The sequence below is a fragment of the Pollicipes pollicipes genome, unplaced genomic scaffold, assembly GCF_011947565.3.
Source record: "Pollicipes pollicipes isolate AB1234 unplaced genomic scaffold, Ppol_2.1 Scaffold_6138;HRSCAF=7277_pilon_pilon_pilon, whole genome shotgun sequence".
Lineage (NCBI taxonomy): Eukaryota > Metazoa > Arthropoda > Thecostraca > Pollicipedomorpha > Pollicipedidae > Pollicipes > Pollicipes pollicipes.
The window spans coordinates 25,288,098-25,304,478 of record NW_023596818.1 but is presented as its reverse complement, the minus strand read 5'-3'; the positions used below and the strand labels follow the sequence as shown (position 1 = coordinate 25,304,478).

The 16,381-nt window shown below is 49.1% G+C and overlaps 1 protein-coding gene across 1 annotated transcript in view; it reads right to left on the bottom strand.

Annotated features, from left to right (window-relative positions):
• Positions 1–16,381, bottom strand: part of LOC119105504 (uncharacterized) — a 73,700-nt gene that overhangs the window by 32,436 nt on the left and 24,883 nt on the right. Inside the window, exons 5-6 of the mRNA XM_037228969.1 lie at positions 3,848–4,022; positions 1,490–1,603 (exon numbers count right to left, since the gene is read on the bottom strand). Coding sequence (XP_037084864.1) covers positions 1,490–1,603; positions 3,848–4,022 — 289 coding nt within the window. The remainder of the gene's footprint in view (positions 1–1,489; positions 1,604–3,847; positions 4,023–16,381) is intronic.

The following is a 16,381-nucleotide window of genomic DNA, read 5'->3' as shown; positions in this document are numbered from 1 at the left end:
CCGATTCCTCCCCTCCCCCCCCCCCCCCCGACACAACAAAGGGCCACCAGTCCAAAAATCCCCCAGGTCACCAGCCAGTTCAAAAATGTCAAGCAGTATGAACAAATTATGCGGTACAACGGATGACACCTTTGGAATGTCACCAAAGCTTTACATCGCAACAGTTATTGCAGAAGCGCATGAGATGCGTGTGCGACCAGCTAAACCCTGAAGAACAAGCTGGTACTCGCTGCACGTGATGCAAAACGGTGGCATTCATGCATCAGCAGGCTACAGTGCACACATAGCATCATCTACGGTGCCTTCACGAGGTACAGCGGAGAGACGCGTTTGTATATGAGGTTTGGCTGCACATGGACACAGCTCTGCCCCACCGCTGACCCGCGTGACAGCCAGGCAACGTCCGGTAACACAAATCGCTTCAACATGGCCGCGACTACCGAGGAAGTGCGAGGTTCACAAATGCCGGTCCGCTTATCCCGGTAGAGTCCAGTGTCATCGATGTTCACCGACGTGAAGTGACGACACAAAAAATCCTTTACCGCTAATAAGGCACTCTGCATTCCGCATTTACAGGGCGTGCTCCATATTTGTGTGGGGATTTGAACTGAAATGGCCATTTTGAACATCATCAGGTACAGTTCACAGCCTTGCTCTCCTTCCCTGCAGTTTCTGAGCTACACGCCTCCGAACACGTACAAACTATTACTGGGGAATACCTCAAGGTCATCCAAGCATCCATGACGTCCTAATAATGCCATTGAAATCGTGTCATTTCATTGGTCATGCAGCGATCACCGCCAAGAAAAATATGTTTGTCGAGTTACTTGTATCTGGCATTTGTGAGCACAATTTCAAGAAATAACGGCCATCAGTTGGCTAACCATCAATGTTGTGCAAGGTACGATGACGTAATCAAACACACGCGTTGAGGAGCTCATTTAGCAAAGAGGGAAACTGGGTTGGCTAAGGCAGTCTTTTCAATCTAGAAGTATACCAACAGTCATAAGTGAGCTTTTTCATCAAATATGCGCTTCAATGCCTTCACATGGGGCACATTCCCTTCAAAACGCGGTATTACATGTACTTTGACAACGTGACAACGCGTTCAAATTGCAGAATGGTGGCGAACTCCTGACCAAAGAAATGACCCGACCAAACATCACTCCACGGTCTCAAATACGAAAACCATCCGACTTCTCACCCACAGAACACCACAATGGGTATCTCTCTGTGCGGTCACAACCTGCCGGCGTACAGCCTCTGTGCACCACACATGTGTGTCACAATGCCAAGGCATCTCATCCTGATATGGAATGGGCTTACAAACAGTGCGGGGTGCATCCTAATTTTAGGTCACTTTTCTGCACAGCATTCACAGACTTCACAGAGACTCAGAGACTCAAAAGAACATGGACTCAAAATTCACGACCGCTCGCATTACATTAACCTCCGGACCGTGCATAACGAGGCCTCATCGCAACAGTACCTGCCTGGCCGTCATGTTCTGCAGGTAGGCCTCGCACATGATGGCCTTCGCCGCCACCTGGTACATGTCGGCTATGATGATGCGGGCCTTCTTGTCCTTCAGTTCTTTCAAATACTGAAAAGGCAAGGTGTTTGGTTATTATGAAGCAGCTGGCTAGAAAATGAACTGGCGGGAAGGATGTGATGGCAGAGAAGTTAGCGCTGAAGGAACCAACCATCGGCCCACGTGAGGGGGGAGGGGTATTATAAAAGTAACCCCGAATTACAAAAAAACCGTCGCGCCACTGCCGCGTTGTCTGTGATCTTATTGTCAAAACAATGGCACTGCCAGGTGCTTCTTTGGCTGTGATCCGGTATCAGTTGATCCCGAGTATCACTTATCATCTGTCCATAACCTTGCACGTAAACTTACTTAGGACCTAAACAACTCTTAGCGGTCATGAGCTGCGAGTCCTGTTTTGTGAACGAGGCCAGTAAATCGATGTTGTTCCGCCTACAAGGACATCTCGTCTCAGTCATTTCGTAAAACTGTTCGCTTGTCGCGTGTTGCCACGCACAGGAGCATTACAAAATACAGCATATGTTGACGCTCCTTCTCGGAAGTAACGGAGAGAAGCCAGCCCCGCCAAAGTCCTGCATGTTTCCATTCAATGCCCGCTTCGATGAAGACCGCTTCCCCTCAAGTGTTCGATCCTCCTTTACGTCAGACCTGCTACTTCCGTCCCTGCCTCGACATCGATTGATCCACATGCTTGACCTGCGTCTCACGTCGTCAGATCCCCTGTGTGGGACGTGTTCCCCATGTTTTCCGGGCCGGTGATATCGGCTGCCACCCCCGCCCTCCCCACCACGCCTGTCTCGGCACACGACGCCGCCTCCTCACTCCCTCAGCCCGCCCCACCCAATATCCATACGTGTCCCCCTCTGTGTACCCCCTGCCACAGGTCCAACACTCCTCCCATCCTCCCATCAGGGGTGTTTCAATCCAACAGATCAACGTGGACCGTATGCCGAAAACTGCGACAAGAAGCAGACCTGGCCCACATGCACGCCAAGTGAGAGAGAAATCCCACTTTCCCTGATCATGGAGGGTCACACCCCGTTGGTCCTCGGCTGGATCCGGCCGTGTCTCCATCAGCGTCCGCCTTAGTCGCGCTCAGCCCGCTTCGCGTCCACTATCCTCGGCTCAGCGGCCAATTAGCGCAGCGTCCGGCCCAGCTCGCGTGTCCACCGCAGCCTGCCCCCCTCCCCCCGCCTCGGTCCGGCCCAGCCCGCGTGTCCACCGCAGCCTGCCCCTCCCCCCGCCTCGGTCCGGCCCAGCCCGCGCGTCCGCCGCGGTCTGCTCCCCCCAGGTAGGGAGCTCAAACCGAGCACCGCCCGCAACACGTGTGGCTGCCGGCGAAAATAGGGCTGCACGTGACGGCCCGCACGTTGTCCGTGGGTAGTGCCGCTAATGGCGTTGATGGTACGCGGCGAGGCAATGAGGGCAAACATAAGGCGGGCGAGGGCCGCCTTCTCGGCGCGACACGCCGGAGGCGCATTCCGAAAACAGCTCAGAAATCTGATCAGACTGATCAGGTAGCTCATGTGGCCAACAAACAGAGGCCAACTAGACCATTCATGAGGCCATTGATGACGGTCATGGATTGATCAATACCATGTAACGATGCCAAAGTTGTTCAAGAACGGCTAAGTGACAGATTCCGAGCCCTTTGCCCGCCGGAGAAGTGCGCCATCTTTCTGTGCGCCACAGAAAGATGGCGCACTTCCCTGGCTCTCACAGGTTATTGGCATGCGATTGTCAGTAGTTTTGTTCATCCGTCAATATGATTCATTAATAATCAAACATGTAGATACGGAATCAAATGTGTGTCGGGCCGCATCATTTTCTAACAAGACCGTTCACAAGCTGCCTAAAATGTGATTTTCTATCTCCCCCCCCCCCCTCTCTCCTCTCTCTCTCCTCTCTCTCTCTCTCTCTCTCTCTCTTCTCTCCCTCTCCCTCTCCCTCTCCATCCCCTCTCCCTCTCCCTCTCCCTCTCCTCTCCTCCCTCTCCTCTCCTCTCCCTCTCTCCCTCTCCTCCTCCCTCTCCCTCCCTCTCCCTCTCCCTCTCTCTCCCGCTCCCTCTCCCTCTCCCCTCCTCTCCCTCTCCCTCCCTCTCCTCTCCCTCTCCCTCTCCCTCCTCCCTCTCCCTCTCCCTCTCCTCTCGCCCTCCCTCGCTCCCTCTCTCTCTCTCTCTCTCTCTCTCTCCATCTCCTCCTCTCTCTCCTCCTCTCTCTCTTCTCTCTCTCTCCCACTCTCTCTCTCTCTCTCTCTTCTCTCTCTCTCTCTCTCGCTCTCTCCCCGCCTCACCCTTACCGTAGCCATGTTAGTCGTATCGCTAGGAAACTTCCTGTTGGCGATAAAGGTGACACCGGACGCTTGCAGCATGTCGTGCATGATGGAGATGTACTCAGAGTACTTCTGGCCGTTCTCTGTCAGCGACGCCACTCGCTTCCACTTGAGCTGGGCCAGCAGCTGCTTGTACACAAACCTGAGAACGAGAACGTATCAGGCGACCGCCTGTTTGTAGCTGGTTGACCGTCACTTCTGCGTATTGCAAAATACTCCCTCTCACCAGTTGTGGTAAGAGAATGAAGCGTTTTGAAACTGGTCTTTGTCCTGAGTCCCCGCTTTAGTCTCATTGACCGTGATACCTCTCATCTCATTTACATGCGCGTTGTGCGGTGATTACAATGTCACAAAAGACATCTTCCGCAAGCAGGGAGCTAGAATTGCTTTGTAACTAGGGTGGGAGTGAAAAATTGCATCGCAAAACATTGTACAGGAGTGAAAAATCAATTCATTAAAGATAGAACTTATGAGCTCGTGACTGATGCTTCAGCAAACAAAGGTATCTATTTCAAGTTGGCACGGACGTAATATCATAAACCTGACAAAACTTTTTGGTTTTTAACATCTTAAGCTGTTAAAGTGAAACAGAATACGTTAGAGCATAGTAATTTAATTACAGTGTGATGAGTATAAACAATTATCTACACCAATAATTTGATGCTGTACTTTGCACTTCCCTTCCACAACACTTAACACAAAACAAAGCAAAGGAATTCAATAACAAGATAACAAAAAATTTAACGAGCATAAAGCACTCAAACAAAAAATCCTTGAACGCCTACACATCAGCCCATCACTAAGTCAAACACAATAGACATACCTCTGGCTTTTGTTAAGATGGGGTCAGGGAAAACAAACCTTTTGTCACTGTTTCCTATAAAATACCAATGCTTATTCCATGAAAGTAGCTCAACTATGCCTAACATAAAGAGGCCTTACTTCGTCTCTTCCTGTCTAACCTGTTTGTATCACAGCAGCAGTTGTGAGTTGCTGGTTCTTGCACCATTCCTATCGCCACTTGCCATGCACTTAATCAACTTAATCTAACTTTGAGAAGCCCATATGTTGAACATCATCTCAACTCACCTATCTGTTGACAGCAGCACTTGTGATAAAAACATGATATAGCTAATTTTTGGCTGGTTTCAACTCGCATTTCTATTCAGTTCATTTGTGTATGCTTGTTGGCCTCAGACAAAGTTGACAACAAACGAATCAAAATACTTGAAATCACTTTGAACGACTTATTTTGATTGTCATGGTTAAGCTATGTCAAGGACAATAATGGGTATGCTCCACAAAACAATCTCTCTTCTCCAAAAGAAAATGACTAACTCTGGTTACCAATCATGTGTTGGAAGCGGGTAAGGCAAGCAATTACTTGGTTCACAGGAGGCTTACTGGCTTCTTTCTGCTCCCCCACGACAAAAAGTCAGTACCTTTTGCATGGTCTGCTGGCAGACAGAATCATCCGACTCACCCCCAAATATAAATAGCAATCATGCCCACCAACCTACGAGATTAAAATGCGAAACAAGTAAGAGGTGTGCATGATAAACATCTCCAGAGGGCAGAATTTCGCCATCAAACACTCCTGCATTAGCTGCGTCAGGTCTGTCCAAAAGCTCTGTATGGCAGCATTGGGATGGCCATGTCATGTAGCCTGGTGAGATAGACACTCGAAAGGCTTAGATTTATCGTTATTGAGCACCGCTATGAACCAAGAAGACGGTTAAACGAGGGCTTAACGGGGCAAAAATGGCGATAAAAATAAGTTCCGTGCTTCAAATTGTCATCAACTTGGGTGCATATCAAACATGTTTGGGCGGCTGACGAATAAATCCAATTTAGGGATGAAATACGTACAAGTTTGCAGTTGGAGAATCTTGCAGATAAATTTTTTCACATTTTAAGCAACAGATGGTACCTCTAGAGGGAATCCAAAAGAAAGGAAGCATTAAGTGGTATCACACTCGTATGATATCAATAAAAATAAAAGTAGTTAAATAAATATAAAGACTGATGCTTTTCTGGCAAAATTTTGTTATCAGCTGATTTGACTTAAAATCTGTTAAAATAAGTGCTCAAATGGTGATATCCATCTTGTAGATTTAATTTGGAAGGCATTTCTTGAATTTTTCACTCCTGTATTTCGGGGGTGATGCAATTTAGTGGTCAAGTTTCCTCGGGGGAAAAAGAAATACGTGGAGTAAAATTCTCTACCAGGCCTTGCTGGTGTTTGCACCAGGCTCTGCTTTCGTGGTGTGGTGGTGAGACGAAAAATAGGGGATGCGTGAAAACCTTGCATTTGGTACACAGCTGCCGATTGTAATGCATTTTGTACACAAACCAAACTTAATGCGTGCAAGCGGCTGGAGTCGCTGGGGTTCTCGGGCTTGGAGGTACCTGGCGCCCTTGCTTTGCGTATACGTAAACATGATTCAGATGTAGGTGAGGCAGGACATAGCCATAGGTGTCCAGGTTCTGTGGAGTCTCGTTTATGCTTGGTGGTTTCAAGTGAGCTCGATTTTGGATGACATTTGAAAACCTCAGAAAGGGAAACAGGGGGTTTGGCACGTGCAATTAGACAATTTCAGGCGGGAAAGAAAAATTCACATAAAATATGGAGAAAAGGAGTGAAGAATTCCTCCACATAGGGTGCTGCTTTACACCCAAAGTCGGCAATTCTAGGACACTGTCCGCAAGCGTACTACCATCGCATTAAGTAAAACCATTATAACTACCACATTCGGTAGTTGTAGCTTGCATGGCGTAAGGCTGCCACTACAATTTGCCTGGGTCACAACTGCGTTGGACCGGCTACGATAGCGGCCAATGTGGCGCACTGCTAAGTACTGCATAACGGCCATCCATCACCACCACCCGACACCCACTTCAGATATGCCGCCCGACAAAGCCACCACGCGGCCCCGAGCGGGAGCCGTCACTCACTCCGCCAGGGCCCGGATCATGACTTATGTATCCTAAACGGATCAGCGACGATGACGAGCGCGGGGTCATATGTGAGTCCACCCACCACCAGTCCTTCAGATTACTTTACCATTAAAGTAACGCCTAGCAACGGGACGAGTTCCCGGGCGCCATCTCCGCGAATGTAGCGAGGCTAAAACCGCTTATGCCACAGAGGCAACATGCAGACCAGTGCATGCATGAATGTGCATCAATGCGCAGCACTAAGGCGCTCTTACACTCTCCATTACACCCAATAAGGGATCGTAGGCTTCATCACAAGCTGATAGGATTGGGCGTAATGAACACATTAATTTTCTAATTTGATGCCCCGGAAAGTTGGGACAACTCCCGACTCGAGCTAAAAATGTATTTCGGACGCCGCTCATGGTGTCCATTGTGCGCATACTTAAGCTACGTTTTCCTACTCAAAATTGGCCGCTAATGTGGGGGTGAATATGACCAGCGGTACTGCCGCCATATTCCCTCACGCTGGAACCAAACAAATAAGCAACAAATAACGAAGCGTGATATATTTGCCTGACTGACCTTGGTTTCAGTACTCAGAAGCTCAGCGCGCTGCAGTACCAGGAGCCTCGGCCTCCAAGTAAGGTGATCGTTTGGCCCGCGTCAGCCAACGGCACCGGAGATTTTAGCGGGAGAGGTCATGCAAGGTCACGACACAGCCGCTCATGGAACACCGTGATCCTCCTCGTCGGGGACATACGACGCCTTGTTATATTGCAATAAGGCGCGTCGGCACTGGGCGCACCACCGGAAGTGTATCCCGTGGCAGTGTAAATAACGTTGTCCTTGCCACCCCCACACGGCTCGGGCAGCACGGTACGCGGCATAACGAGGCAGGCCTTCTCAGTATGTCATCGAGACGGCAGCGTAGCAGACAGATAATAATGGACAGACAGAACGCCTCGCAACACAAAAGATGCTGGAAAAACCGGCTTATTGCCACGTCCTTGCGCATTAACAAAAAATAGATTTCCTAGGACCATTTCTAGAGGGCAGATATACAGCATGACGCCAATGGCTTGTGTGTGTGTGCGTGGAGGGGGGGGGGGGGGGTGATGACCATTGCGTGTGAGCGGGACAGAGGGCGAACAGTAAGCCAATTTTCTGACATAACCTCAATTAAATTGTAATTTCGATGATAACCTTACTAGAACGTGAATAATTCATGTTCATACAGCCCATAAAAGGAGACGACGGCAAAATACAACTGGTCGGAGTGAAAAGGAAGTAACGGTTTAAGGTGGTAGTGCTAGAAATACTTTGTCAAAGAGCATGACCCAGGCACGTTACATCACAGTTCTCTCCATATCTGAAGCTCTCACGGAAAATTATTTCAAAAATACTAGTTACACAGCGAACCGCGAGTCCTGGCGGCGCTTCGAAATAAGGTTTATTCTGGAGAAATCAGGGGAAATTATCACGAAACTTCAGCTTTTAAAGGCTGCGTGAGTGTGTCGACAATCATCGTGTTGAGTTGACGTACAGCAAATATAATAATAATACCTTATCCGTTATTACCATACGTGACATTTCTGGTCCCCGCACCGAATTACTGAGCCCGTGGAAAATGCCCATAACCGCAACGGCAAGTTATAAATAGTTTGCGACGGTCCCGCAACTGATGGTTCGGAAAAAGCCTCGACGAACATGTTGAAACTGGTAAGATCTTTCTTCATGATCTAACAGCGGTGGTTATTCAATTCTGGATTGCTTAGATCGGTTATTGAGTTGATTTAAAGCCTTCCTTTCGATACATTAGTGTGGGGAACGAAGACCAGGCATATTCACGGTTTTGTGGAAAGAGCGGGGCGGGGCTATTTCGAAGAGCACCATTTCGCCTTATCTGTTCACCATTCATCCTTTTAAAAACGTATCTTCTCGAGCAAGGTCGATAGAACGACTCTGTTCTCAGAACCTTTGACCTCAGAACCAGTTACGTCCAATACTCGTTCTGAATAAAGTCCCCCCAGCACCGTAAACGACTCTATCCTCAAACTGGTTCTGAGGTCAGAACGACTCTGTCAAAGGGTAGTAAAAACCAATGATCTTCATGATCTGTGCCCGAGCAATGGTGAAACTAGCTCTAACGAACAAGCTAGTTTGGTGAGCTCTAGCGAAACGTCTGATATTAGCATGGGCGCACTGAATCCACTTTTTGAGGAAGCCGATGTTGACCTCCCAAGGATCCGCGAGACTGGTGATGACACGCAGTGCTCAGCGATCCTGGGGATGCTCTCTGGGCCCGAGCAGGCCATCGGACACCGAGCCGGATATCCGGCACACTCATCTTCCGCAGCGTACAAATGTGTGCCCTGTCACGGCCTGCTCGTCAACAAGAGCGCTTGTCGGGTCCTTGGGAGGTAGGCCCTAGCCTACCTCCCACTGGGTAGGCCGTCACACTGGGCCATTCACAAATGTTCTTTTATTCGCACCGGTAGAGACGTCACGGTGGTCGTAATGATGACGGCAGGTGAGACTGCAACGAAGAAGCGTAAGGCTCTTAAAAAGCGTTGGCAGCGTAATTTAGACTTGAAAATAATTGACACTGATGCCCTGATTATGTCTTGACGGGTGCTGGAGTGACACTATCTAGAATTAGTATTAGACGTAGCTGGTTCTCTGAGGTTTCAATAGAGTATGTTTTTGAAATATGTCCCGAAGGTGGGATACTCTCTTTACATGTGCATGAAGTAAGCAACGGTGTTGGGAAAACCTTCATATCCATTTTTCCTTCCACTTTTACCTTTATTCCATGCTGTCTAATGTCAAAAAAGTGGGAAGCTCTGCTGAGACAGCCACCCGACTGCGTCAGTAATCAAGACCGCATGGCGCATGAGATAGGTGAGATACAGGTCAAACATCACACACTGGCAGACCCCAGAGTGGCTCCACTAATGTAGCTCGATCAGTTGATCCTCGGCCCTCCATGCATAGTCTATAAAGCTTCAGCTTCGGTAAGCTACAGCCCCGGCAATGGTAACCTGATTGCCTTCACCGGTCAGCATACCTGATTATATAATGATGATTTATGGTAATCAGTTCTATGCACATTGATAGTATTATCTACAGACTGGTTGTTTCCCAAATGTTTTATAAAAAAAAACGCCAGCTGGTCGCAGCCATACAGTGGGATGTGTGTTGTCGGTTCGGTTCGGTGTTACCCACTTTCTATTACCTTGGCAAAAATGGATACATGACGGAATGGATCAATTACTACGAAGCTGGGTCGCATACAGGCGTTATTTTTTGTATTACAGTATGTGCTTTCTGATCTTGTTTCTAAGATGCTGTCAAGGACGCTTGCGGTCACCTGTGTTTGTTACTGCTGAGTGCTCATTGGGTTATAGAGAAACTTCTATGACAGCCATGAAAAGGAACGACATCGTTGGCAGGCCAAATACCTGACAAGAAATGATTATTAAATCTGAGGTGAATGTGAGATTATTGTGGTGGAACAGGAATGACCCCTCAGAGATATGCTCATGGTGCAAGTGCCAAAATAGGAAGTTGAAGCCAAAGATACCAGTTTATATGAACGCAGAAAAATACACTGGTAAAATTTACCTGATTGCATTCCTACTGTGTCATTTTACAAAGTTTGGCAAATTTTGTTATACTCATGGTGACAGCATCAAACGAGGAGAAATTTCGGACAGCTACCGGAACTGATTGAATGTACATTATTTCCATTCATTTCTATGTACTGTGCCCGCGCCCGTCGGGGCGAGGCAAAGTTGACTTTCCCCTACGGTTTTCGAGCACTGCTCAAAGCGAAAGTTTGTAGGAAACACCTACAGTTCACTTCCAGTACCCATTAAGTTATCAAATTGACATTGTTTGTAGGAATGAGGTTTCTATTTTTCAGGTCATTGGCCTCGGTCAGGTCAAAAAGGTCGATTTCTAAAATCCTTAAATCACGCATAACTTTTTTGCAGGTTGTTTGGTATTCCTCAAATTTGTTCCATTACTAGAGAATGATAATACCTACAGTTTGCATCTTTCGGATATTTTTTAAACACAGGAAGTCAGTGACATGCCGCCTCTGTGGTCTTGGGAAAAGATGCTGGACTCGTAATCCAGCGGCACTGGGTACGAGTCCCAAAGTGGGCGCATTGTTTGACCCGACTGAAAAGGAAAGGCCAGCTGGCAACTGGACAACAAGGTTCAACCCAGACCCGAGGCGGCCGTTGTCGCAGCATTGTGCGGCACGGTAAAACCCTCCGCATCCCTGTCTGGCGAAAGGGCGGGAGGCAAAATTAGCTGTTGAACTGGACGGCACGCTTGGGGTGGTGGGTTTGGGGTACACGCAACAAGCTATGCTTAGCAGGTACTCTGAATCCGAAATCACCCTTACAAACCATTCGGAATAAAATTTATAAAAAACATGAGGGCAAGCCAATTTTTCTTATTTCCGTAAATAATGCAAATTTGTGACCACAGAGCATATAACCTTGGCCCGGATCATGACCTACATCTATGGGTACCTTCTGTAAAAAATGTCGAGCTCAAAATAGGCAATTTTGGGAGCAAAATTTAGACACTTCGCTGCAAACATGTGGTATCATTCATATGAAAAAGAGGTTCATCATGGTTTCGCGGTGTAGACATGCAATGTCATATAAGGTCGTCCGAGGTCACTGATCTTCTGCTGCCAGTAGCAGCATGGACACGCCATTTGAGGTCTCTAGTTAGTCACGAACGTGTGCCTTCCTCCAGCCCCCCCGGTGACTGAAATGAATGAGGGATACGCCTTATATACATATATACATATATATATATTATATATATATATATATAACACATATAAATAGATGTATATATCATATAGTGAGAATGGCCATGGCACGCCTGCCTGCGTGCGTGCTTGTAAAGGATGTGTCAGGCTGTCTTATGTATGTAGTAAAGGGTTAAGAGGCTTAGGCTAAGATGCTGGGTGAGAAAACTTGGCGACTAGTGTACTGATCTAGTGTTCTACTCCTATCTTCTTGGTAAAAAATATTGCGGACGACTGGATGAACGAGTGCGACGCGTGTAACACCTTCACATATTTCTGTTTATGAAGCTGATGACGCATAAGCGCATGTACCAAAGTGCCCTTCTCTCAGTTTGTTACAAATATTAACAAGCGCCGATGGGGCTCAGTGTAATCTATAACAGTATGTGATCTTAAGTACCTGTAGACATAAAACACTCTATTCTGACCACAATTAAACATTGTGCGTCGAGGGGACGTTGTGTAAGATACAACAACAGCTATGCGATGATAAGTACCCGTAATTTACCAACACGCTATCCCTACCACAATGAAACACTGTGCTGGTGATTTAGGCCCAGTTGGTATTTCATTTTTTCAGTTTGAATGATTATTAATTCCCCTTAGTTGTTCTCAGCTGATCTCTCAGGCAGCCCAAAATGTCATGTTTTGTGTCTGGTATTTATTTCCACAGCTGCACACGCTGAAAAATAAACATACAATCACATTGTGACAGAAAACAAGGAGCATCGTTCATATGTCCCACTGTTTGGACCAATCTGAACGTGACCTGACCTGACCTGACCCTTGCGGATAAAAGAAATAGCCCAAATGGACTCCCACAGTCTTAACCAGCGTATGTGCTCGCAATATCCGTCTTGACGTGTTTCATATGTGCACCTATGTGCACCTCGTGTGCACCTACTGCACCCATCAGAACGAACGTTTTTGAATTTCGTGACCTCTGGTAATGTAGCATTTGACCTGTCAAAAATTTGGTGTGCATTCTTCATGATTTAACGAGGCCTTCACGGCGGTAGCTTTTTCGTGTGACGTCAGGAAGTTTAGAGATTCCAGCAAGGCGAAGTCAACTTACCACCCCGCGGCTCGTCAGCTCAGACCCCGGCCGGGTTCGTCAGGCTCAGACCCCGGCCGGGCTCGTCAGGCTCAGACCCCCGGCCGGGCTCGTCAGGTTCAGACCCCCGGCCGGGCTCGTCAGGCTCAGACCCGGCCGGTTCGTCAGCTCAGACCCCGGCCGGGCTCGTCAGGCTCAGACCCCCGGCCGGGCTCGTCAGTTCAGACCACCCGGCCGGGCTCGTCAGGCTCAGACCCCGGCCGGGCTCGTCAGCCTCAGACCCCGGCCGGGCTCGTCAGGCTCAGACCCCGGCCGGGTTCGTCAGCTCAGACCCGACTGCTCGTCGGCTCAGACCCCGGCCGGCTCGTCCTCAGACCCCGGCCGGGCTCGTCAGGCTCAGACCCCGGCCGGGCTCGTCCAGGCTCAGGACCCCCCGGCCGGGCGCAGGTTGAAGAACACCGGGAGTGCAGCTTCATATTGTTGGGTAGCCTCAGCCCTCTAAACTTTAGGAAGAAAGTGGAGTGGGTCTGTCCTTCCTGCTCAGCCTCTCAAACTATTTTGTAAGACTCGGCCCCGAGGAATGCCGCCCTGAACTGAGACAATCAGGGCTGCCAAGAGTCTCAACAATATTCTGGGTTCTTGCCGCTTACTTTCCCATTACTCCAGGCAAGATATGGGTTCTTGTTGGCTCTCAGCTTAATTCTGAGTTGTGTCTCGTTCTTGCTGACCTCTTCTTGTTCCAGGCTGGTATCGGTTCTTGCGAATCTTTCAAGCACAATGTTAGCTGAATTTTGTTTTTTGCTGGATCCTTCGACATGATGCCGGGCTGGTTCTTAGTGGTTGCTAGTTTTCTTGGCTTGGTATCACACGGAAATCGTTTTTGCTTTAATGTTCGATGTAACATGAGACTGGATCCTGACTCTTGCTAAATCTTTCGGTTTAATATCAAGCTGATCCTGGTTCTTATTGGTTCCCTCTGCCTGTTCCACACTGTTCCTGGATACTTCCTGGTTTCCGGAACAGGAAACACGAAACCGATTCCTGCAAAAAGTCCTGGAGACCCTGCGCATGTCTTCCCAGAAAGCTTCCCAAGATGTTCGTAGTTCTTACGGTAATTTGCCGTACCTGTGATCTCATCATTTACGTGAGAGATATCGAATGGACGACTGTCGTGCAAGACCCACGAAGGTTGTCGATTGTGTCTGAACCTCTCTGACCCGACGGTTGGTCCTGAAATCTCAGGGCTGACTTAATTCCCCACCGTCACTCCCCGGGCGAGGAGTGGGGCTGAGGGGTCGTTGGCGTCTCACCACGTGTGTGCCACGTGGTGCAAAATATTTTGCAACAGGCGCAACAAGCTCTCGACGCTGACGTGTCACCACATGCCGTTTCACAGAGCACGCCGCGTCCCTCGAAAGGCCGCGGTCACGCTGAGTCAAGCGATACCTACAGGACCGTAAACTGCTGACAATCGTCTGAGCATCCTCAACCCCCTGCAACCCCGCGTAAATCTTTTCCACTGTCTAGACGCAGGCATGACGGCCGTCAGCATGACCGATGGACGAAATCAGGGCGAGATCGGGACGTACACTGGGTTTTTCGCCGCAGACACAGCACTGATTGATATTCGCTGCAATTCACGGGTGCAGGGGACGACGTTGACGACGCATGTCTGGGTATTCACAAGCTGGCAGATAAGCCCGGAGCACACCAGCAGTTGCAATTCACCCTGGTAGAAAGTTCATGCCTCGCCCGCCCCCCCCCCCACCCCCCCCCCACACCCCTCGCATATCAGCCGCCAAGAAAAGAGGAGGAAAACAGGCAAGTGGCATAATACGTAAGTGCCCAGTCATGCGCTGGTCTACGTGCATTACAAGAGTTCCGTGCTAAACCTTGATTCAACAGCAGTATCCTGCCATAAGCATGAGTAACTGAGAGAGTGCATGTACCCTTAATTGACGTATAACGTATGCAATGCAGTCGTCCCAGGCTGGGGTCTTGGCTGGTGTTTCGTGTGTTCAAAAATTCGACATTTGACCTTAGCCTGCGTCACGAAACCCTTCGCGCTGCTGAAAATGGAACTGCAACGAGTGGCGGTTAGACCGTAGAAACACCGTCAGACCTGCAGCGACGGTCAGGCGGACAGAAAACAAGCCTTGACTCACGAGCGGCGGCCGGCTCGGCAGAAAATACTCCATGACCCACGAGCGGCGGCCGGGTCGGCAGAAAACACTCCATGACCCACGAGCGGCGGCCGGGTCGGCAGAAAATACTCCATGACCCACGAGCGGCGGTCAGGCGGGCAAAGAACACCGCCAGAGCCCAGCTGCTACACCTCTGCCGTCTGATGTCCGCATCTCGCCACGCTGGCGACGACCTTAAATTATTCATAGTGGCCGGCTCTGACGCAAGATAAGCAACAACAACCGCTCGGTACATGTTGTAATGGGTGTGGCGGCGAGTTTGTTCGCCAGCTGGCACCGCTCTGAAGTCAGACGACAAGACGCAAACAGCTGGCTATAGATGGCTATCATACATGACTTTACGGCATGCGCGCATCACCAAAGCTGTGCACGCGGCAGTGTTATCACACATGTTGGCTTTCTCGGTGCCCAGGTCCTATATGTTTCGATACAATTTAACGCAGGAAGTCTATACAAGTGCGCTACTTCGCCGAAAAGTTAGGGGTCAACACGGATGCTAAAGGGAGTGTTTCACAAGTACATGGGGTTTTGAACTGCAATAGCCATCTTGAAGGTCTTTCGGTGTTGTTCACAATCCTGCTGTTCTCAAGACATAAGACCCTCTGGTTTCTGAGCTACACGCCCCGAAAATGGGAAAGGTATATCGGTGAGCGTATTTCAGTCACCTTGGCATTCATGACGTCATAATAACGTTGGTCAAATCTTGCCATTCAATAAGCTATGCGGCGATCAATGCCAAGAAAAGTATAATTGTCGAGGCGGGCATATCTGGCGTTCGGGAGCGCCATATCCAGAGTTAACGGCCGTCAACTGGCATTCGATCAATGTTGCACAAGGTACGACGACGTAAGCAAACCATGGCGCACTGGGGAGCACATTTACTCAACATAGTATCTTGCTGTCTAGAGCAGTCTTTGTAACTTCAAAGGTATCGTAAAGGTTTAAGTGAGCTTGTTCTGCCGCATCTGGTGCCTTCCTTCAAATCTTCACCTGTGGGATACTCCCTTGAACTGTGCCACGGACGCACTCCCCTGGAATCACAGGTTTGCCGCACTGCTGATCTCAAAGCCACAAACCCTTCTGAACTCTCTACGTTGTGGCTCCTTTTCAATCGAGCCTGCCGGACGGACTGCAAAGGTAGTGCACGCACTATTTGACGGATAGATGCCTCGAGATCATAAGCTCGTTTGGTAGCTGCCCAGTGCATTCGTCATCAAACGGCGCAGCAAATGTCGATCGTTATCCGCTGCACGGCATACTTTTTGCGGTTGCTCCTCGGACGATGACGTTCGTAGACTACATGTACATTACCTGAGAGCTTGTGATTAAACACACCGCTGAAAGCATGTTTTCAGTCGACCCTACGCATGATTCATCGGTCACAGAACATCTCTGAGGGCGTTCCTGTCATTTTACCCATCGGCGTTTCCAAAGCTTTTGGTCAAGTGAGCCCTGAGACAATCCCCAGG